At 36.5% G+C, this 22,305-nt stretch overlaps 1 protein-coding gene across 1 annotated transcript in view; it reads right to left on the bottom strand.

The window, feature by feature from the left end:
- The window catches only part of LOC117919249 (phospholipid-transporting ATPase 3), a 52,390-nt gene extending 31,621 nt beyond the window's left edge, over nucleotides 1-20,769 (bottom strand). Inside the window, exons 1-7 of the mRNA XM_034836383.1 lie at nucleotides 20,419-20,769; nucleotides 17,276-17,341; nucleotides 15,749-15,810; nucleotides 9,207-9,288; nucleotides 8,916-9,026; nucleotides 1,176-1,253; nucleotides 923-1,019 (exon numbers count right to left, since the gene is read on the bottom strand). Of these exons, the coding sequence (XP_034692274.1) occupies nucleotides 923-1,019; nucleotides 1,176-1,253; nucleotides 8,916-9,026; nucleotides 9,207-9,288; nucleotides 15,749-15,810; nucleotides 17,276-17,341; nucleotides 20,419-20,586 (664 nt within the window). The 5' untranslated portion in view covers nucleotides 20,587-20,769. The remainder of the gene's footprint in view (nucleotides 1-922; nucleotides 1,020-1,175; nucleotides 1,254-8,915; nucleotides 9,027-9,206; nucleotides 9,289-15,748; nucleotides 15,811-17,275; nucleotides 17,342-20,418) is intronic.
- Nucleotides 20,770-22,305: the final 1,536 nt, after the last annotated feature.

The raw sequence follows: 22,305 nt of genomic DNA, 5'->3' as shown, positions 1-22,305 counted from the left end.
GCAAATAGATGTTTCCTTTGACACTTTGAAGTCGAAACGATCAATCATATTCTTCTTCACTGTGCAAAGTCGTGAGTTCTTTGGCATCTGCTCTTTTCCCTCTTAGGGGTGTCTTAGGTTCTCCCCTGCTCAGTTAAGGAAACTCTCCTTGGGTGGCATGGGTCCTTCGTAGGTAAAGCTCGTAAAAAGGTTTGGCAAGTGGCTCCTTTATGTATATTTTGGACAATGTCGAAGGAAAGAAACTTGTTAGCATTTGACAATGAGGGGTTACCAATCCAAATATTGAAAAATTCTTTTGTATGTAATTTGTGGTCTTGGTCTAAGGTGTTTGTGGATATGAACCTTAATTCTCTTGTTAACTTCATTGATTGGTTAGGCTCAAAGTAAGGGTAGGTGATTGTTTTGTTTCTTTCCCTTTCCCTCTAGGGCGAGCCTTTAGGCTTTTGCTGTATATTTCCTGTATACTTGAGGGAACTGTTTTTGGCATCTCCTCTTTCTAAATATACTATTTCTCTTTACCTATTAAAAAAAATAAAAAATAAAATAAAATAAATATCTATGGGTTACCCTGTTTGCAAATAAAATTAAGAGAGAGTGCTCTATTTTTATTTCCATCCCTCCACTTCTCTTGCATTTTTCAGGGAAAAAAATAACAAAACAAACAAATAAAGTGGGAAGTAAGAAAAAGAAATAAAAGAAATTCAAGTCAAAGGACTATTGTTTCTTAAAATGTTTTCTCATAGGTCACATTTGCCACTTCTCTAATGGTAAACCCACTTTATTTGCCTAACTCTAATTCAGATTTAAATACTGCCTAAAGCTGCGGCTTCAGATATAAGAAAACTTTTCCATCTTAACTAAGTTCTAGAAAACCTCAAAACATCCTTAGTAATATAGCTTGCAGAATAAGTTTTGCCCAGACCTTTGAATTCTGAGGCCTTTTCTGGAGTCAAGTAGTCCCAAGTCTTTTCCAATGCTTTTCTGATCTTCAAATTTGTTTCACCATCCAGATTTGCAGTCTGTGATTAAAAGAAAACAGCAGGGAAAAAAACAAACCAAAAAATGAATAAAATGAATTACCATAAAAAAAAAAATCCCACTCTATCAGATTAACTGTGTTAAGCTCCAAAAAATAAAGAATTACTCAAATAGGGTATAAAAGAAGGGAAAAAAACCTCAATGTAGCAAACACCATCTGGGTTTGTACCAGCAAGGAACAGAATATCTGCAGGAAAGAAACCATCCTGCTTAACCTGCAATCAGAGAAACACACAATTTTGTATAGAACTTCTAGAAATTTCTTATATTAAAAAACGGCTCCTTTGTTGCAAAGAAAATAAAAAAGGCATGGAATGCAGCCCCTTTATGTTTATTTTGGACCTTATGGAAGGAGAAAAATAGAAGAGTCTTTGAAGATACTGAATTAGCGGATCAAACTATTTTATGGTCTTTTTTGTACATGTTTTCAGATTGGGTTAGGGTGCATGTAGATTGTACATCATGGTCCATTTTCGATTTCATTGATTGGTTGGGATGTAAGGGGGTGATTTTGTTGCTCTTCCTTTTCTTTTTGGCCTTGTTGCCTTGTATACATCCTGTATACTTTCAGGTGTACATCAGGCTTTCTTAATACAATTGCTTTTACTTATCAAAAATATATATATATATATATCCTAATCAATTAAAAAGCAACATAAATTCAGCAACATCTGGTTAAACACATGGGATAAGAAATGCAATCGTATTCAAACTTTTGGGTCACCATTATGTAGGTTAAGAGGACAAGATAATTTATTCATAGCAACACTTGTATCCCTTGATTGGATATAGAGATCTATGAGGAGAGTGAGACTTTCATACCATGTAAATAAAATCCCAGAGGTTTATGATACAACCACCTTGACATAATTAAGGTCTAGGTTTTTTTTTTTTTTTTTATCAGAATTAAGGTCTAGGTTTTTAAACTTATTCATTTTACAAACAGTTACTCTATTCTTCAAACTACACCACATCCTTAATTTGCAAGGAGTCCATCTTTTCTCTTCAAACAACACCGCTGTATAGCTTCTCAGTCAATTTCAAGAAGATCCTACTAGCTATCCAATCACTATTCATGTGTGAGTCTCCCTATCACCATCTTATTTTAAAATCAAACTGGGAACTTTTGATTATTTTTAATCAAGCTCAGTCATTTCCCTTGATGAATTCCATGTTCATTTGATGTTTTTCTCTTCAAAATTATAGTGTAGATTCACGCATAATCAACAAATGACATGATTTCAGTCGACCACCAAAAAATGATAATCAAAATAGACCTTATTCTGACCAAATAGAGAACACCAGAATGGGATATCATACAGTTCAAATATCCAGACTAATACGATATCTTGGGATATCCATATCCTGTGGACTGCACTCTGCCAAACTAAACATGACCTAGGATCATAAATCTTCTTCTCAAAGGAGAATGGCTATATCATTTTCAAGTTAGATACAAAAAGTACACTTGTAAATTTGTTAACGAAAAAATGCTAAGTTTCCCCCTCCACAGGCCCCCACAAATTCTGTAATAGAAGAAAAAACAGTACAAACTTGGGCAGGTTAACATTAAGACGATTTCCTGTACATCTGTGATTTCCAAGTGTATGCAACAGAATTCAACACAACTGAATAATGCCTTGAATCCCGACCATTTAGTCCTGCTAGTTTAACTCTTCATCACCATTCAGCTTTATCTTTTTGATAGGTAAAGAAGGTTATGTATAAATTAGAAAGAGAAGAAACTACACCAAAGTACACAGGACGTATACAAGAGGCACCTGAAGCAAAGCCCAGAAAGCAGAACCATAAAAAATACCCTAACCCTCAAGAAGAACCCACCCACCGTACAAAAACAAACAAGGACATTGACCCTTCACTTAAGTACACGCTAACCCAAGATGAAAGATTACAAAGGAACAAAACTTTTATCACTTGGTCATTCTGTTCTTTATCATGAAAAGCTCTTCCTGTAACCAAACCACATCCACTCTTTGCAATCTAATTAGGGACTTAATTACTTTTCTTTTCTCTTTGTCATTGGCCCCTCTAACATTCGAAGAAAGCATTCTCAACTTCATTGATTAACTGAAACCAACTCCCAACCCTTCTTTCCACACTTCCTACCCCCTTCCAGCTACATGATAATTGACCAAGCTTTCCAACTTCCTTAACTCTCAGCTTCAGCGCTTGATCTGGCCACTACATCTTGTTTCTTACTCTTCCAGGATATTGAGTTACCTCTAATAAAAACACAATACCCTGAGGTGGAACGCCTATCTGAGGGTGAACCAACCCAGTCTGCATCTGTGTAACCAACAATTTGGGTATGGCCCCTGTCTTCATACAACCTACCTTGGCCTGGTGTTCCTTTAATATATAGAAGAATGCGGATCACAGCATCCCAATGGTTGTCACATGGTGACTGTAGAAATCGACTAACCACACTCACAGGAAAAGAGATGTCTGGCCGAGTGATGGTGAGGTAGTTCAGTTTGCCTACAAGTCGTCGATATCTTCCAGGATCTCTTAGAGGCTCCCCCTGTTCTGGTACAAGTTTGACATTTGGATCCATAGGAGTGTCAACAAGTTTACATTCTAACATACCTGTTTCTTCCAAGATGTCTAAGGCATACTTCCTTTGTGACATAACCACACCTGAACGGGATTAAGCTATTTCAAGTCCCAGAAAGTACTTGAATTTGCCCAAGTCTTTGGTTTGAAAGTGGTTGAAAAAGTGTTGCTTTAGTCTTTGGATACCCTCATGATCACTGCCTGTAATGACAATGTCATCCACATAAACTACCAAATAGATGCACTGGCTCGAAGAGTTATGATGATAGAAAACTGAATGATCTGCTTCACTCCGAAACATTCCAAACTCTTGAACAACTGAACTAAATCGCCCAAACCATGCCCGATGAGACTGTTTCAAGCCATAAAAAGAGCGGCGTAACTTGCACACTAAACCAGACTCCCCTTGAGCAACAAAACCAGGTGGTTGCTCCATATACACTTCCTCGAGAAGTTCACCATGAAGGAAAGCATTCTTAATATCCAACTGATAAAGAGGCCAATGACACATAGTTGCCATGGAGAGAAATAAGCGAACAGAAGCAATCTTGGCAACAGGAGAGAAGGTGTCACCATAGTCACAACCATAAATCTGAGTATAACCTTTAGCAACCAAGCAGGCCTTAAGGCAATCAACCTGACCATCAGGACCAACTTTAACAGTGTAGACCCAACGACATCAAACTGTAGATTTACCAGGAGGTAAAGAAACAAGATCTCATGTGTCATTGGAGTGCAGAGCAGCCATTTCATCAACCATTGCCTGTTGCCACCCAGGATGAGAAAGTGCCTCACTAGTGCTCTTAGGAAGAGAAACAGAGGATAAAGTAGAGAAAAAAGCAGAATAGGATGAAGATAATCAATGGTAGCTCAAAAAATTATAAATAGGATGAGGATTACGAGTAGATCGATTACCTTTCCGAAGAGCAATAGGCAAATGGTCAATAGATGACAAGGTCGGGGTAGGAGAAATTGGTGGGACAAGAGGTGAGTCATCAGGTACCTTAGCTGAATAGAGAGGAGGAGTAACAGCACGATGTCGACGATGATAAACCTGAAGAGAACGAGATAGCACATCTGAAGGGGGGGATATATAGGGAAGTGGCAATACTTCAGAAATGGGAAGAGATTCAGAGGATGAGAAGAATGGAGAGTCCTCAAAGAAGGTGACATCAGCGGAGAGAAAATAATGATGAGTGTCGGGGGAATAACAACGATAGCCCTTCTGAAGTCGAGAGTATCCCAAGAAGATGCATTTCGTAGCCTTGGCGGAGAGCTTGTCCTGTCCAGGTGTGAGAGTATGAACAAAACAAGTACAGCCAAAGACACGAGGAGAAAGGAAATAAATAGCTTAGGTAGGAAAAAGGAGGGAATGAGGGATTTGGTCATGTAATATAGGTGATGGCATACGATTAATCAAGTAACAGGTTGTAAGAACAGCATACCCCTAAAAACAAAAAGGAACATGACTATGGTGAAGGAGGGTACGAGTTATCTCAACAAGATAACTCAGCTCGATTTTTCATTAAAACTAACCAAGTACATCGAGAATAGTCATCAATGAAAGTGACAAAATACTGAAATCCTAAAGTAGACGCGGTCCGACAAGGACCCCAAACATCAGTGTGGACAAGTTCAAAAGGAGACTTTGCCTGATTATTCAAACGCTTTGAGAACGAGACACTAATATGTTTCCCAAGCTGACACAACTCACACGCAAGCGACGACAAAATGGAAAAACGAGGGACCATCTTCTGGAACTTGGAGAGACTAAGATGACCCAGACGACTGTGAATGAGAAGAGGAGCATCGGTGGAAATGCAAGCTGCAGGAGATGAAGGTGATGTGAGGTGATAGAGGCCTTGAGACTCATGCCCTATGCCCATCGTCTTCCCCGTACTCCGGTCCTGCAAGATCACAAATTTATCAGAAAAAGTGATAGAACAGTTAAGAGTGCGAGTTATTTTGCTGATGGAAATAAGATTAAAAGGACACTCAAGGCATAAAGGACAAAATGGAGAGGTAGGGAAGGGAGAGGATGAGTCAAACCAATACCTTTAGCCATAGTTTGGGAACCATTAGCTAAAGTAATAGTAGGTAAGGCAAAGGTAGTAGTAATAGAGGAGAAAAGGTGTTTATTACTAGAGATATGATCAGATACTCCAGAATCTAGAATCCACGGGCCAAGATAAGGAAACTCAATAAAGCAGACAGAGACATTACCGGTCTGGGCAACGGAAGCAACAGAAGCTGATGTGGCTACCTGATATCGGAGATAGGCATCACAATCACTACCAGTAAGGGTGATACTCTGAGATGTGGAACTCGCAGCGGAGTCAGATCGAGATAGCAGAGGATCAGATGACTGAGCAATGTGGGCAATGCGAGGAGGCAGTCCATGTAACTGATAGCAACGATCTTGAGTGTGACCAAGCTTATTATAATAGGTGCACTGAGGACGTTGTCCTCGACCCCAATTGCCACTACGTCCTCCTCGAGAGTTAGTTTAAGAGGCTAACACAGATGAATCTAAAGGACCATCAGTCGACAAGGTCTAAGTAGAGGAGAGGCGTAAGAGACGAGCGAACACATCATCCAATGATGGTACTGATGAACTAGCAAGAATCTGATCTCGGACAAACTCAAGATCTGGACGGAGGCCAATGAGGGTTAACACCATAAAGAACTTGTCAATCTGTATTTGTTGAGCTTCAACACCATTAGTGAAAGGCATCAAAGTTAAGAACTCCTCCTTAAGAGACGCAATCCGGCCAATATAAGTAGACAGATCCATGTCCTACTGTCTCACATGAACAATATCAGAAACCACCTTATAAAATCGTTGAATATCATTCGTGTATAATCCTTTAGCCTGAGTCCAAAATTTAAAACAGGTTTTGTAGGCACGAAGATGATGTAAAATTTTGGGATCAACAGATTGCCATAATACGCTGCATAATTGTGCATTGATTTTCTTCCATTGCACTTTGTCAACATCAGGTATAGCATCCTCAAGTGTAACAAGATGATCCTCATAACCTTGTCCCATAAACCAGAGTTCTACGGACGCTGACCAAGAGAGATAATTCTCACTACCAATCAATTTTTCCGATGTGATGGTAGGAGATCCAAAGATGATGGATGTAAAAATAGGATTTTTAGTCACTATATCCACTTCACCTGAGATTGAATCACGTTTGGATCGAAGAGAGCCTTAAAGGGAGGTCAGATCACAGCTGTGGAAGAAGAACCTGGTATGTCGGGACCCAAACAAAGGAGAAAAGTGACTAGAGATGAAGAAGAGGCCTTCCCAAGGCACATACAAGTCTCGGCCAAGGAAGGGAGCTGCTATCGGAGGGCGGAAGAGGCTGAAAGAAGACCCGCGGAGGTTGAAATGCCAAAAAAATGGAAAAGCAGGGTTCGGAGAGGACAGACGGAGGCTTAGAAGTGCAAGACGATGCCGAACGAGCATGCTGGTAGAAGCTCGAAACCAGAAAGTGGGTCACGCGCCCTCACGTGTCGACGCGTAGGATTCAAGCCGCCGGAGAAAAATGGCGCGTGGGAGGCACGTGGATCGGTTTTTGGCTCCAGTGCTTTGCGAAAAGTTGCAAATCTCCTCTTTGCGCTCCTGATGATGTGGTCGATGTCGGAAAATATTGTCAGGGGAAAAAAAGTTGCCGGAAAAGTCGCCGGAAAATATCGCTGGAAAAATGTTGACGGTGATGAGGGTTTTCTGACCACGATGTGGCTGACCGGAAAGCTTTGGGAGATGGAAAAGGTGACCAAAATGAAACACGGTCACTGGACGGATTCCCGGAATTAATTACACGGGTAAACCAGAAAGAATAAAGTTTTCTCCCTTGGCTCTGATACCATGTTAAAAGAGAGAGAGAGAGAACCTTAATTCTCATTCATGTTGTTCACTTCTTACAATAGAGAAATATATATATACAAGGCTAGGTTGAACTAACTACCATATATGTGACCTATATTAAGAAAGGAAAGAAAGATTGTACACTATAAATACATTATATTCAACATATATTATAACCACAAAAATTGAACACCAGATAAACAAGACAATCACCACTCCAAGACTTAGATTTATTATACAATCAAAATGCTTCATTTCCCCCATGAAGTTGGCACATTCTACATAAGTCTTGCTAGGAGACATGTAATACTTGGGTTTTTAGTGACACCTCAAATTTAGGAGGATTTTTGAAATTTGAATATTAAGTATATTGTGAGAATCACTTAATTATTATTGAGTAAATAAAATTCAGGATATAGAAGTTAACTGCTAGCTTGGATAGGAGTAACCCTTAGGGTCAAATCTTTGACCTAGAGTCAAAGGGTCAAGTTCCGGGTCACCCAGAAATTGCATCGTGACAAGACAGCAATCCTTCCACACCCTCACCAATGAAAAAACAAATCCTGAGCACAACCCCAATACTGGATGACCAAGACCTATGGCAGCATTCCACTGTCATTCCCAAATCCAAAAATCCAGGGCAACTAGGGTTGCCTAGCCCATCAAATGAGACCAAAAATTCTGCAAAAGTAGCAAGTTCCTAATGCTAAGTGAACTATATCTTCAAGGTCACTATACAAAACATCCAACCACAAAAATCCAAAAAATACCATGTGTCAAAAAAATTACACACAGAAAATGATGCAAACCCATTCTAATGAAATAAACGGACAAAAAAAATTAGAAAAAAAATTCACACTTTTATACACATGCCTTACAGAACAAATATGAATAGCAAGTATAATGGGCAATAAAGATGATTAAGAATGAAACACTAGTATAGTATTATATTGGTCATGCAAGAATGACCAATACACACACAAAAGACATTTATACAAACACACACACACACCCCTTTACCTATCCAGGAGATGACACTATACAAAAAGAAATAATAGTTAATATGGGATGTGTGCAAAAAATAACAACACAATGGTAATAGTGGTACAAGCATAAATATATCGTGCAACAAAACTATTTTGTCAGAAAGTAAGGTTAATAGCCAAAAAAAAAAAATAGCTGCCCTTGTGGCTTAACTCAAGAGGCAAGGGTTTAGGTAGAAACATGAGAGGTTCTAGATTCAAGTCCCAGGAGGAACCAAAAAAATGGTCATCCATCAGACGAGAAAAGAAAATGGAAGAAAACTAATGGACAAGGATTGAACATATGCAGCAACTGTAATTGCCTCTGGAACAGAGAATGAGACTGCCAGCATTACTAGTGCTATTTAAGAGCACAAAGAAATGAGGAGGCTGAAAAATGTACTTACTTTAACAATATCTCCAACCTGCAACTTCTTCCAGGGAATACGTTCCCACTTTTGATCTTGCAACACATCTATAAGGGCATTGTTTATTGCCTTATCATTTTGTAGCCGCTTCTGTTGAACAAAAATGGCATAAAGAACACAAATTTCAGGAGTTAGAAAAATTGTTCCATATATTAAGACTAACGCAAAATGACATCTACTACATAGAAATCCTGGCGCTGGTTAACCTAGAATAACACCGGATATTATGGCAGACATCCCATGCAAAGGGAAAAATTATCATGAACTCACCCAGTCCTCAAATGCCTCCTTAACAAGAGAAACAAAAAGCACCAGACTCAATGGTACCACATTCGTTATTGGATGCACAGGACTGCAAGATAAAAAAAATCGTAAGCCTATGAGTAAATTGAGTGTTTTCAAAGGCTATTGAGGCTTACAACTTGAGTAAAGATTAATCTAGACTTAAGCCTCAAAATTTTTGAAGGCTTTTAATAGATTTAGGGCCTTTTATAAGAGGTTTTTTTTTTTTTTTTTTTTTTGATAGGAAACAACAAAAAGATATATAGATAGAAATAAGAAATACAAAAGAAAGATGAGGAATCCTCCCACCAAAGAAAAAACTAAATAACAAGAATAAAAAAACAAGAAGCTACAATGTAAAAACTCAATATTCAATGGATTTAATGAATTGTGCTTTTATGGTGTTCTAGTATAGATAAGTTTTGTTTTATGTTCTAAGACTAAGGTTAAACCTTTTACAAAGGGTTTGTTTGGCCATGTAGCAGCTAAGCTCATATATAATCACTATCCTATTATTGGTAAGTGTCGGAAAAAGATCAATACAACTGATGGATTAAGAAGAACAGGTAAACATTGACATGATGAGAGGAATAATAAAATAATTGGATATAATTATGATTCTTTGGAGGATCCTGCTAGTCATAGTGATGATGGTGTTAAAGATTATTTGATGAAGTTGTGAGAAGAGTTGGATTTTATAAGAGGGAAAGAGGAACTAAATTAGAGACTATAGACAAACAAATGATTTGTTTAATTATTATGAATTGTACAATTTCCTTATTATTCAATTTTCATGTGATTTTATTAGTATTTTTTCGATTGTTTGGGATTTTTTCTCTTCTTTTTCATTATTATTTATTTAATTATTGTTTAAGTTGAGGCTTAGCATTGCTCCATCTCAAGGCTTTCACCTTGCCTCATTTGGGCAAAATGTTTTAAGACCACATTTTGCTTTTTAAAACATTGAGTGCACATCCAAAAGTTCATGTTTCTTTTTCAACAACCACACTCACACTATGCCTACCCACATTAGCCAGTCAATCTAATGTATGAAAATGACAGGATTCCAAGATTAGGCTATTCACCAATTTTATAGGTTCTAGGATTCACTACTTTTAGTATAGGAGTTCTAGAAAGTAAGTGACAGTAGTGTTCAGCAACTAAAGAAATTTGTGCCCTTTGTATGGCCTTCTCATGTTGAATTCTGATAATTGGTCATTAGGAAACCAGTTCAGATGGGCAAAAGGAAGCCTTACCAGGGATCACATGACATGCTATAGAAGTTTTTTTTTGATAGATAAACATCAGAATATATTAATGAAGGCTGAGAAGCCGCATGTATACAGGTAGTATACTCAAAAGCCCAAGAAGAAAGGCTGCCACAACCTCACCCACCCTCAAGTGACCGCAAGCCACTCTAAAAAGCCTAAAAGAGAATATGAATCCTCACCAATGTACACCCTAGCCCACCTCCACAAATTACATACAAAAAAATTCTTGAATTTTTGAATATCTAAAGACCCTCCCCTAAAAGCTAACCGGTTCCTTTCCTTCCACACCGTCCAAAATATACACAACGGAATGGAATTCCATGTATTTTTTCTTTTTTTTCCCACAAAAGAACCCCTCCAACTAAGAAGCACATCTATAACTGAATTTGGGAACACCCACTGGACTCCAAAAATAGCGAGTGCAATCTCCCAAAGAGATTTAACCACTGTACAGTGAACTAGAATATGATCCGCATTTTCCTCTTCGCAGCCGCACAAAAAACATCGATTCGGGAGCTGCCACCCCCTTCTCTGAAGCTTATCCAAGGTGAGGATCTTCCCCCACGAGGCTTCCCAAGCAAAAAAAGACACTTTTGTTGGAACCTTATCCAACCAAATGCGTCTGTTCGGGAAGGCACAGGCTGAGGACCCCACCAGCAATTTGTAGGCCCCCTTAGCCCCAAAAACGCCATTGCCTTCCCCTTTCCATCTCACTGTATCATCCTCAGTAGAAGTTCTGAAATCCCTCAGCAGAGTCAACATATAACCTATCTGGTCCAACTCCCAATCGTTGAAGTCTCTAACCAATCTCAGATTCCAGCTTCCTTGACCCATGCTCGAGTCCCACACTTCAATGACATGCTATAGAAGTTGAGATACTAGTTTCAGTTGAGCCTAACCATCATGGATCTTTTTTTTTTTTTCGATAAGTAAACACACATATATTAGCAAAGGCAAACGCCGCAAAGCATACAGGGAGTATACGAGGCGACGAAGGCCTCACAACAAAGGACCAAAAAACAACAAAAACCCATCAGCCCTCAACTGGAGGCTATCCACTCCAGGAAACCTATAAGGGAGCGAGACTCCGCACCAATATACAAATTTGCCCACCCCCACATATTACAGACAAAAGAATACTTAATTTTCTGTATAGCTAACCATCATGGATCTTGAGAAGAGATTGAAGAAATCTCTTGACTAGGAAAAGATTAAATCATTTGTTTTGAAGTAAAGATGAAGAAGCTCTAAAGCATGATGATTTTCCATGGCTTGTCCAAGTGGATAAATTATTCTTAAGGATATCTAAAGAGCTTAAATGAATTTTATGCATTAGGCATTGTTAAAAGTGAATATTATTTATCGAGTATATCAGAAAAATAAATAATGCAATCTTGCTCTCATAATCATACTTGAAGCCTATGATACCCAGATCCTTCAATTTCACCAGCATACTCGTGTCAACATGACATGATATGGGTGTGGGCACGAGATCCTAGTTGGACACTCCTATTTTACCTTGGGCGTGGTTGCTTTATTTTTTTTCATAGATATCATTTTATTCTTTCAAATTTTTTTAGTGATAATTTCATTAAAGGAAAAAAGTGCTAGCTAAAAAATAATTTTTTGTAAAAACATTTAAGGATAAGAGGAAAAAAATGGATTAGACAAAAAATATGGGAAGGGAATCTTCATTTCCAATTTATTTTTAATTGATGCTTCTTTTATTATGTTGTATCCCAGTAGCCGCCTGTTTTTTGGATCCTTTTAGCAAAATCCCTGTATCCTAAAATTTAAGTTATGAAGGTTCAGAAACTTGACAAATACCCGCATTCAACACTCATACCCAAACCCATGCAACATAGCCTAAAGCTACCTTTTGAAGAAAGGGCTCTCCCATGCCCATCCCTTTTTAAAGGCCCACCTCAACTCGGTCCACTGCTGCAACCTTTACCAACTCATCTTTGGCCCATTTACTCGACCTGTGGCCCACTCCCTCATTCCCACCTGTTGCCCACACCGTTTTACTTTGGACTTTTGTGACACACTTATGGCCCACCATGACATACCCATCAACATTGCAAACCTACTACCTCCCTCAACTCCCACCTCTAACCTACCTATAAGGACTTTTGCAAGAACAACAAAGCAAGCCATTAGCTTCCTACTTGAACTATCTTCAACTAGCAACATGTCCTCCACCCCAACCTTTAATGACAAAGAAAAGCCCTCCACGCTTCTTCAAGCACATGGCTCCCCCACCTCTTTACCCCTAACCTCTAGCTCATTGCAACCCTTTCTTGCAACCACCCAAGACAACCATGGGGGAACTTCCCACCACAAATGGGCAAAAAAAACCTGCCTGGCTAACCACCAGCTGCAAAGATCCCGGCGTTCTTCTCCCATCAGATTTCACAAAAATCCTTGCCTATCACAAATTGCTATAGTGAGCCATATCTTCATCTACAGCCACAAAACCTCTACAATGGTCACCCAACTTTCTAAACACCTCCTAGCACTACAAATGCAATGGCAACCCCAAAATTCTCACCTAGACTTCTTTCACGTGCACCCGTTATAGAAGCACCCAACTTCAAGAGCCCAACTATCCCAAAAAATTAATTTGTTTTGGAACCTCCTTCGTCCACTACTCAAAACAAGCATTGCATCAGAGCTTTCTTGAAAATCAAAGAGAATGACAGCACCTCCAAGTAAGGAAAGCTTCACACCCCCTTTTAAGTGTGAAGCCTTTAAATAGCCCCTATCTCTGTTGCACCTCTAACAAGCCTAATTGAAGCCACAACGCTTCATCCATTACACCATTTTCCATTTTTCCCTCTACACTACCTTAAAGAAAGACCCTTTTGCGAGCATTACCTGCCTTCTGCTACCCTCCTTTAACCTCTGGTGCAACATCTCTCCACTTTGAATTTGGGGGAAAGAGACCACACCAAGATCCCTCAACTTCTTGGCCATAATGGACCACCCTCCCACCGCTCCTCTGTCTTCAAGGAAGACCAGTGTGAACCTCTTGGCCCCCACAGATTTAACTGAAATTGAATAAAATTCCCAACTCTGTTTGAACAGAAATTCATCTTGAAAAAACTCCCTCCTTTCTCCCAAACCTTGCAAAACTCCTTCCTGTCTACTGTATTGCAACAAGCTTCCACCTCCTCTAGCAACCGGAACAAGCTCACCTTTTCCAAATCCTCCATTGACCTCCTCAATAATGATTTCAAAGGACTGACTCCACTGTGAAACCATACATTTCTCTATGGAGGGCTTAAGCATTTTGATCTTTTTAATAAGATTTTATTCATTTGTAATCGTTTTATAGACTATGCTTACACAATATGTTGTGTTAACATGTTACTGACATAATACTACTAAAGAATATTTAAATAATTTCATAATTGCATTGCATGCATGAATAAATTATGAAATAACCCATTTTTTAGACCTTAATTTTTTTCATTATCAAATTGCATTAACACTAAACATTTGGCTGATGTTAATAAGTTTTTCACTAGTGTAATTCAGCACTAAAAAAATGCACTACTTAATTTAGCACTAATTAAGCAAAGACCAAAACCAATTTTTTAGACTTCTACCATGTCTTCATTCAATATTTTGGTCTTTGTTTGAAATCACCAACAAAAATTTATAAAGATTCTTATCTATTTTCCTTTTCGCAAGTGGAGATCCATTCAATCAAGTGGTCCACAATTTGGACTCAATAGAAGAAAGAAGGCTTAGAGATTAGAAACCCATTTATCCTTAAAAATGCTTTGGAAATTCACAAGAGAGAGAGAGATTTTGCGGAGAGCAATTTTGGAAAAGTTCAAGGTTTTGGAGTAGGATTGGTGCTTAAAGGAGGGTAAGGGTTCAACCGTTTACAGGCTTTGATTTCTCACAAGGACGGGATGGGATGATTTCAAACTTGATTAGTAATTTCATCAAGAATGGGCAACCACCTATGTTTTGTGCTGGTGGCTGATGACGAGGGGATATTAAGGATGAACTTCCAACTCTTTTGTCTTAGCATTTGATTGAGGATTCTTCCACTACTTGTTGGCACTCTAAGGGTGCTCAAGGTCACTGGAATACTAGATTTACTTTAAAGTATTAAGAGTTAAGATGGGTGATGACTTTTGAGACATGCATTTATAGAGGTGTAGGTTGCTCTTAAGGCCTTTATGACAATAAGGATAGGATGCTTAAGGCCTAGCTTAAGATGCAATGGTTTAAAATGAGAATAGAAAACAAAAAGAAAACATAAACATGCAACTAAGGACAAGATGAATGCTTTACTTTGGATTTCATAAAGGAAGAATAATTCTTTCTTTTCATTGATTCTAAATGCGTCCTTGTATGCTTCCCGTCTATCATGATTTGGTCCTGTCTTCTTGTTTTCTAATAAATAATTTTTATTTATATTAGAATTAGTCAAAGCGAATCAAATTTAAGATACAAGTTCAAATAGTGGAGGTTTTGGATGAGGACAATAGCAACTTTCTTCAACTTAGCCTTGGAATTTGAAAAAGAATCATTTATTAGTTGGAATCCAAGCAAAAATGCCTATTGAAGGTGGTTTCCAAGAGATATGTAACATGGTTCCTTGGAGGCATTCTAGCATCATTAAAGAAACTCTTCCACTTTTAGATCAGATGAAAAGTTAACTACTTTAAGGATCCTTCATTAGCCAACACTGAAGCAGACTTTTCAACTAAGAGGACAAATACTCAGTTCTTCATTTATTACTGTACTGCAGATCAAACATTTTGGTACCCTTCATTCTATAATCTTTTGAATTTTTCTTGTCTGTTCTCTGGTAAGAGTCCCATCCAGTCCTTTTCTTAGTAAGTTTTTTTCCCCAATCACAAAAGAGAGTAATATTAAAAAGTTTTAAAAAAACAGCAATAATGATAATGGTGATAATCAGTCCTAGGTTTTCCAAAATATCATATGTAGGGGTCATGCGTAACCCATCTGATGCAGACAGAGATAGACTTTGTCAAAACTACGCAAGAAGCATCCCAAAAAGACTGGCCAGTCAATAGCGCACAGTGTTTCTTTCTTTCCTTCCTTTTTCTTCCATTTTCTTGTTTCCTTTTTTTTCTTTTTTCTTTTTTTGTGATAGAAATAAAATCTGTTGTATTGCATATGTTACAACATAAGGACACTCCTTCCATGAGTAATGCTCTCCATGGAGTAATGCTTAAAAAACTATCCTTTAATCACTAGTTTGACTTAGCATACCTGATTGGTGTTGTTGACAAAATCGATATCATAAGAAAGTAGAGGTTAGCTACCCGCCTGAACTGTCAGTGCAAACACAGAAATTTTTCAAGAGCATGTAGATAAAGAAAATAAGTAAAGATAAACTATATTTAGGGTGACAATTGGTTGGTTGAGATCAATGTTATCAAAGGCGATCGCCTAAGTCGCCTAGGCTATTAGGCCAGGCAGGGTAGATCAAAGTCGCCTTTTGAAGACCTAGGCAAGGCGACTTCAAAGAGGCAATGCCTAGGCAATCGCCTTGGGATAAGGCACAAGGCATAGAGGCGGTCACCTTTGACCATGAATTAAGATTAAACATACTTAGATTATAATTTCATTCAATCTAACATTGGATTAAACAAAGTATAAGATAAAATATTATATTATCAATCATAGAGCTAATAAGATGGAGGGTTATCAATCTAGTCTTGATGGAAGTAGTGACAATTTTAATTTTAATAATAACTATGATAATAATGCCTAAAGCTTTTCTCTAAAATGTTCAATCTCTTATTTCGTTTTTTATTTTGCTTTTTAGATGTTTGAAAAATTAGAATATACATTTAGATAGGATGAATATCTTTAAACAACATGATGTTTTTTATAATATAGGGTATAATATTTAACACTTTCAATAATTATTACTATTTTGTTAATTTTATAAGACGTCGTGAGTGATGAAAAATTAACAGTGCTGATTGTTGAAGACAACAATTATATTTGTTGAATATCGAATAAGTAAATATATGTATATTTTTATCGCATTACTATAGTTAGGCTATCGCCTTGTTTTTCTCCTTTCACCTTAGGCTAAAAGGAGTCTTATCGCCTTGATATCACCTTTTGCTTTTGACAATACTAGTTGAGATTCCAGTTTTCCAAAGATATGAGATGATAGGTATCAACTTTAAACAATGCCAAACTACTTAATTAATTGCATTGAAGGCCTTAACCATGGCCCAACACACTAATTATAGACTATAATTAGTGTGTTGGGCCATGGTTAAGGCCTTCAATGCAATTAATTATAGACTAACCAACCTGCCTACTTACTATTTCAATATATGCACACAAATATATAGATTTGTTATACAACTACACTAGAAAATGGCATTTAAAGATCAATGAAGGTCTAGGTTTCATGTTTCATGATTTTTTTAAGCATATTAAAAAGGTGATTGTGCCACTATAATTTCTACTAGTCACAATGGATACTTAATGGGTTTAACCACTTATATTGTGCCTTTTAAAGGGAAGCCATTATTTTAGTTATTACCTAATGTGCCTTGTAATCCACAAAGTATAATTTTAAAACATAAATCCAATCCAACAATAAGATGATGGGTGTTGACATCAGGAAGGGGCTTGGGTTTGGCTTCAAGTTGGATTTGCAGGCTAGGCCAGAAATTGCCACCCCTGGTTGAACCATAAAATAGTGAACGCATGTAAAAAAGCAAGAAACTAATTTTACATATCTTATACACAAGAGGCTTAAAACTAATTTACCTGTTCAAACAGTCCTTTGGGTAGAAAAGTAAAAACACTGTACTTGGTAGTTGATATAGAATTGCCCTGCAACAATTGTTCCCAAACTAATTAGAATCAATCAATCCTTTTTATAAGAAATTACAGCAGTACTGAATTTTGCACCCCTAAAATCAGATAGTTACAGACATCCTTTTTTAAATAGGCAGACAGAAAGTCTTATATAAGCTGTCCACCTATTAAAAAAAAAAAAAAAAGTCTTCTATAAGCTGCCCAACAAAATGGGGCACACCCCATGTACATAGGGGATATACAAGAGGCATCAAAGAAAGAAGAAAACACACACCCTCCAGAAACAGCAAGACTATGACCTTTTATCCTATTAAAACAAGATATTCCAATAGGATACAAATAGTAGATAACATAATATAAACACCAATAAATATGTGACAAGTTGTGAAAAGAATATACAAAACTTCCTAGTTCAAGCAATTATAGACTTTCCTACTAGTCTCAAATTTTTGTTTGGGTGTAATACCAAAAAAATAATTCTGATTAGATATACCAGATTTACTAGAGACTGTGGCACTCGTGATGCTTCTGTTCTGCGCCTTAAATTACCCCAGAAATGGCAAACAATTCAGAAAAATAATTGAATATTTTATTAACCATTTTGTCTTTATTCCCTCTTCAACAAAGGAATTTTGATAAGAGGAGTTTATTCAATAAATACATACATGCATTTTCCATGCATGATTAATATAATCAATCTAAAAATTTCACATTTATGTAGCTAGAAATCAAAGCCTAAGTTCCCTCTCCTCAACTACCTATTAAAAATAATTATCCCATAACACATTTCACTAGTAATCCCATCTTTTTTAACTTCCCATACAATTTTAAAAATTTTCTAAAATTTCTTCAATATCCTTGTTTAATATTTAAATTTAAAAAAGTATACATACATACTGTATGTGCTATGAACTTTGGTAAAAGATCAAGCAGGGCTAAAATGAGAACTTAGTTTAGATACATACATAGATATAATATCATGGTCAAGCCCTTAGGACTCTCCATGGGGACCCAAACCTCGGGGTGCTAACTGCCCCACAACAACCAACACCGGGTAAATTCAAGGTATTATCAGTGGCAGGATTTGAATCAAGTACCATGTGCCACTTACCAGGACCACAGTTCCCAGTGTTCGCCCAAGTTTAGATACATATATATCTTTTCCATGCATGATTAATATAATCAATCTAAAATTTTCACATGCATCCTATCTAGAAAGAGAATGCTAAGAGTCTCTCTCCTCTAGGTTCATGGGATAATTAGCTAATTCAAAATAATTACCCAATCACAAGCATTATTAATAATCCCTTTTTTTTTAACTCATGCAATTTTAAAATTTTCTAAAATTTCTTCAATATCTTTCTTTAATATTTAAATTTTAGCAGCACACATACAGTATGTGCTACAACCTTGAGTAACAAATTAGCCAAGGCCAAGATGAGAAGTTAGTATATTAACATAGTTTTCAGATGCATCACTTGTGTGATAAGCATAAATTCCCACATCTATACTATATACTTATCAAAAAAGTTAAGAAGTGAACATCCTTTAAGCCTAGCTCAAGTGGCAAGGGGTATATAGGAGGTTCTAGGTTTGAGTGACCTCAAGTTAAAACAATTATCACCTATCAAAACAAAAAAAAAAACAAAAAAAAAAACAAAAAAAAAACAAAAAAAACAAAAAAACAAAAATGGGAACTGAATGTTAATATTCCCCCCCATGGTTGATTGTTCTCTAAAAGATAACTACTCTAAACTCCTACTCAGAATAATCAATCCATAATATATCTCACTAAAACTCCACAACTATAAAAACTACTCATATCTTTTCAAACTTTATATTCAGATTCATGGTGAGAGGACAAGAGTGATAAGGATGATTTTTTAGCAATCTTTGGCCTAAAATGGGTGTTTCTGACTTCAGCAAGAAATCTCCTCCTCAAGTGGAAATTTAAGGGGTTGGACAAGAAGAGAATAATTGTTTGCCATATTGCTCCCCATTTTTAGTTATGTTATATGTGGAAAGAACATAACCAAAGGATTTTCAATGAAGAAGAAATCTGAAATCAAAGGTTGAAGGAGTTCCTCCTTAAATCCCTATTGGGGTGGTCCCACACTTCATTAGAACTGGAGAGCTCCTAAATGATGGATTTCTTAGATAGCCTTAATTGTGGATAGTTTGGTTTTTTTGTAGGTTATTTTTGTATATCCCTTTTGGTATCTTTGTTGTGATGCATTATGCATACAACCATACACAAAGGATGTGCCCCCTTTCTTGGGCACTCGTTAATAGATGCTCTATTTATTTATCAAAAAAATATAAATATAGTTTTCACAATTTCCAAAATTCTCTAAAATATCTGGTCTAATGTTGACATCAAAGCCAAAAATTGGTCATGCCACCAAAAATTGAATATTTTATGAACCATTTTATCCCTTTTCATCTTCAACTAAGAAATACTGACAAGTGCTTTCCCTTTTTTTGCTTTGCCTCTTGGCGCCACATGTATATGTCCAGTGTACTCTCTCCTGCGCTAGCTCTTTTGGCAGTTTTAATGTATTCTCTAGTTTGCCTATCAAAATAAACAATAAAATAATAAAAAAAATAGAAAAACTAAGAATATCTATAAGAGAAGTTCGTTTAGTATAATTGTTCAGACACATGCATACCCCCTACAACTCCAATTAACATTAAAGTTAGAGTGATGCTATAAGGAACTGTCTGAAGAGCTTCTCCAAGAATACAAGAGTGCAAAATTACCCTTAATTTTGCAAATATTCACATATGATGTCATTGTGTCTCTCAGAACCGTTGGAACTGCTAAGTATTTTCTTCAAAAAAACTACGCGTAACAATTTGAACATAAAACTCCTTATCTTTTCAAACTCCTCATGCGATTCTAAAATTCTCGAGAATTCATTTTCCATCTTGTTTAGACTCTTTTACATTCAGCATATTTTATGTGCTAAAACCTCCAGATTGGTCATCTCAAGGCACACATATGAGGGGACCAAAATCAAAACCTAAAGATAACAAAAAAAGTAAATAATTAAGTAAAGAAAAACGAGGAGATATTGCGAGCCATGTGGAACCTTGAATCTGACGGGAAAATTGGCGTCGCGATCATTGCAGTAGATGGTGCGGTGACCAGGGGCCTGGGGCTGGACACGGCCAAGGCGAACGGTCCGAGACGAGGGAGCGCGCGAATCGCTGCCACCGAGCCTCGATCTCGACGACCGAACCCTATCCCATCCGTTCATTGTTCTTGTTCAGCAGCTTCAAAATCGTCGGATCTCACAAGTGACAAGCACCTCCAACTCACCAACTCATCAAGATTGTTCCAAGAACGAGGGAGAAGAGTAACCCTAGACGGAGAATTTAAAGAGAGAGGAAGAGGGGGGGCTCAGGCTTTGGAACGGGGTGGCTTTGACTCGCTTTGCCTCTGGTGTGCCAAAATAAAGGAGCCAGAGAATTGGAAATAAATGTCAAGTCTTGTTACTTCTTTTTCTTTTTAATCCTTTTACTATTCATCCACTTTGTACTTGAAGAAAAATAGGAAGATTAGAACTAAAGAAAATATGTAGAAAGAAAAAAAAAATCAATAAATTATTTTTATATATTACTTAAAGCTTCTTTTATTAATTTTAATTCTTTTATAAAAATATTATATAATTTAAAAATATACAAGTCTTTAAATAATTTTAATTATATTTGAATTTTATTTTTTTATATAATAAAATCAAATATAAAAAAAATATTTTCCTTAATACTTCTTTTCTTTATTAGTACTTGGAACCAAAAAAAATTATCAAATAACAAGAAAATACAACTAAAGTTTGCGTTCACTTTAAGTATGGTTTCAACGGGTACATCACTAGATAACAAATGGTTTGATGTCATGTCGTGTTTAACTTTCATTTGTTAAATCAACGTTTTTAAGTAATAAAATTGTCTTATGAGAAAATTAAGAGGTGTAGATATGACAACTTAGGCAATTTAATTTAATTTTTAAGTGAGTTTGTAATATCATTTTTAATATTAGGATTAGTTTTGAGTTAAATTTTTCTATATAACACCAATTTTAACTAGGATCAACCAAAGGTTTGGATAACATGAGCCTAAACTAAATTTGATTTGTCTTATTTATTGTTTAAATTTTGGTATGGATATATTAAGAAAAACCTTTAGGAAGACATTATAGGTGAGTTCAATTCAAGACAACTTGTAGACACTTAAGAGAGGGGGAGTGAATTGGAAGTTAGCCGGATTTAAAAATTTTCTAACAAGTAGTGATGCAAACAATAAATTATGTAATTAAAAATAAAAATAAGTAAATAAAAAGAAAATGCAAATAATTTTACATTGGTTTGTTACAACTCAACTTATATTTACAATCCTCAAACTTCAATCTAAGGTGACGATTCCACTATTTTTCAAGACTTTCGACCAAACTTTAAACTTCTTTACACTTTGTATTATCGGTTCCAATCAGCTTTCAACAATCATACTTTTAATAGATACTTTATTATTGAATTATCTCACATAATTCACGATAGAAAACAATGAATGAGTGAAGGATCCTTACAACAAGTTTGATTCAAACAATTACAAATAAAATGTAGGATTATTTTGGTACAATGAGGAATATGTAAGTTTCAATTAAAATTAAAACACTCAAGAAAAATTTTGAAAGACTCTTAAACTTAACGAATAATGAAAAACAATAGTTCTTTCAATGTTAAATGAAGTTTAGAAGCCTTGTATATGAGTTCAGATAAATCATTAGACACTTTTTTATGAGTTTGATTGGTTGAGCTATTAATCGACCATACAACTAGTTATTAAAGAAAAAAAATACAATAAAGTAGCGATTAGGAGGCTATGCACCTTGACTAGTTCAAGAATTTGTCGATCGGTTGAGCTTTATACTCAATTGATGGCAACTACCAATTGCATTGCTGCACCGACCTTGACTAGTC

This window comes from Vitis riparia, chromosome 7, assembly GCF_004353265.1.
Source record: "Vitis riparia cultivar Riparia Gloire de Montpellier isolate 1030 chromosome 7, EGFV_Vit.rip_1.0, whole genome shotgun sequence".
Lineage (NCBI taxonomy): Eukaryota > Viridiplantae > Streptophyta > Magnoliopsida > Vitales > Vitaceae > Vitis > Vitis riparia.
The sequence above is the reverse complement of the archived record's forward strand: the minus strand, read 5'-3'. Positions and strand labels throughout refer to the sequence as shown.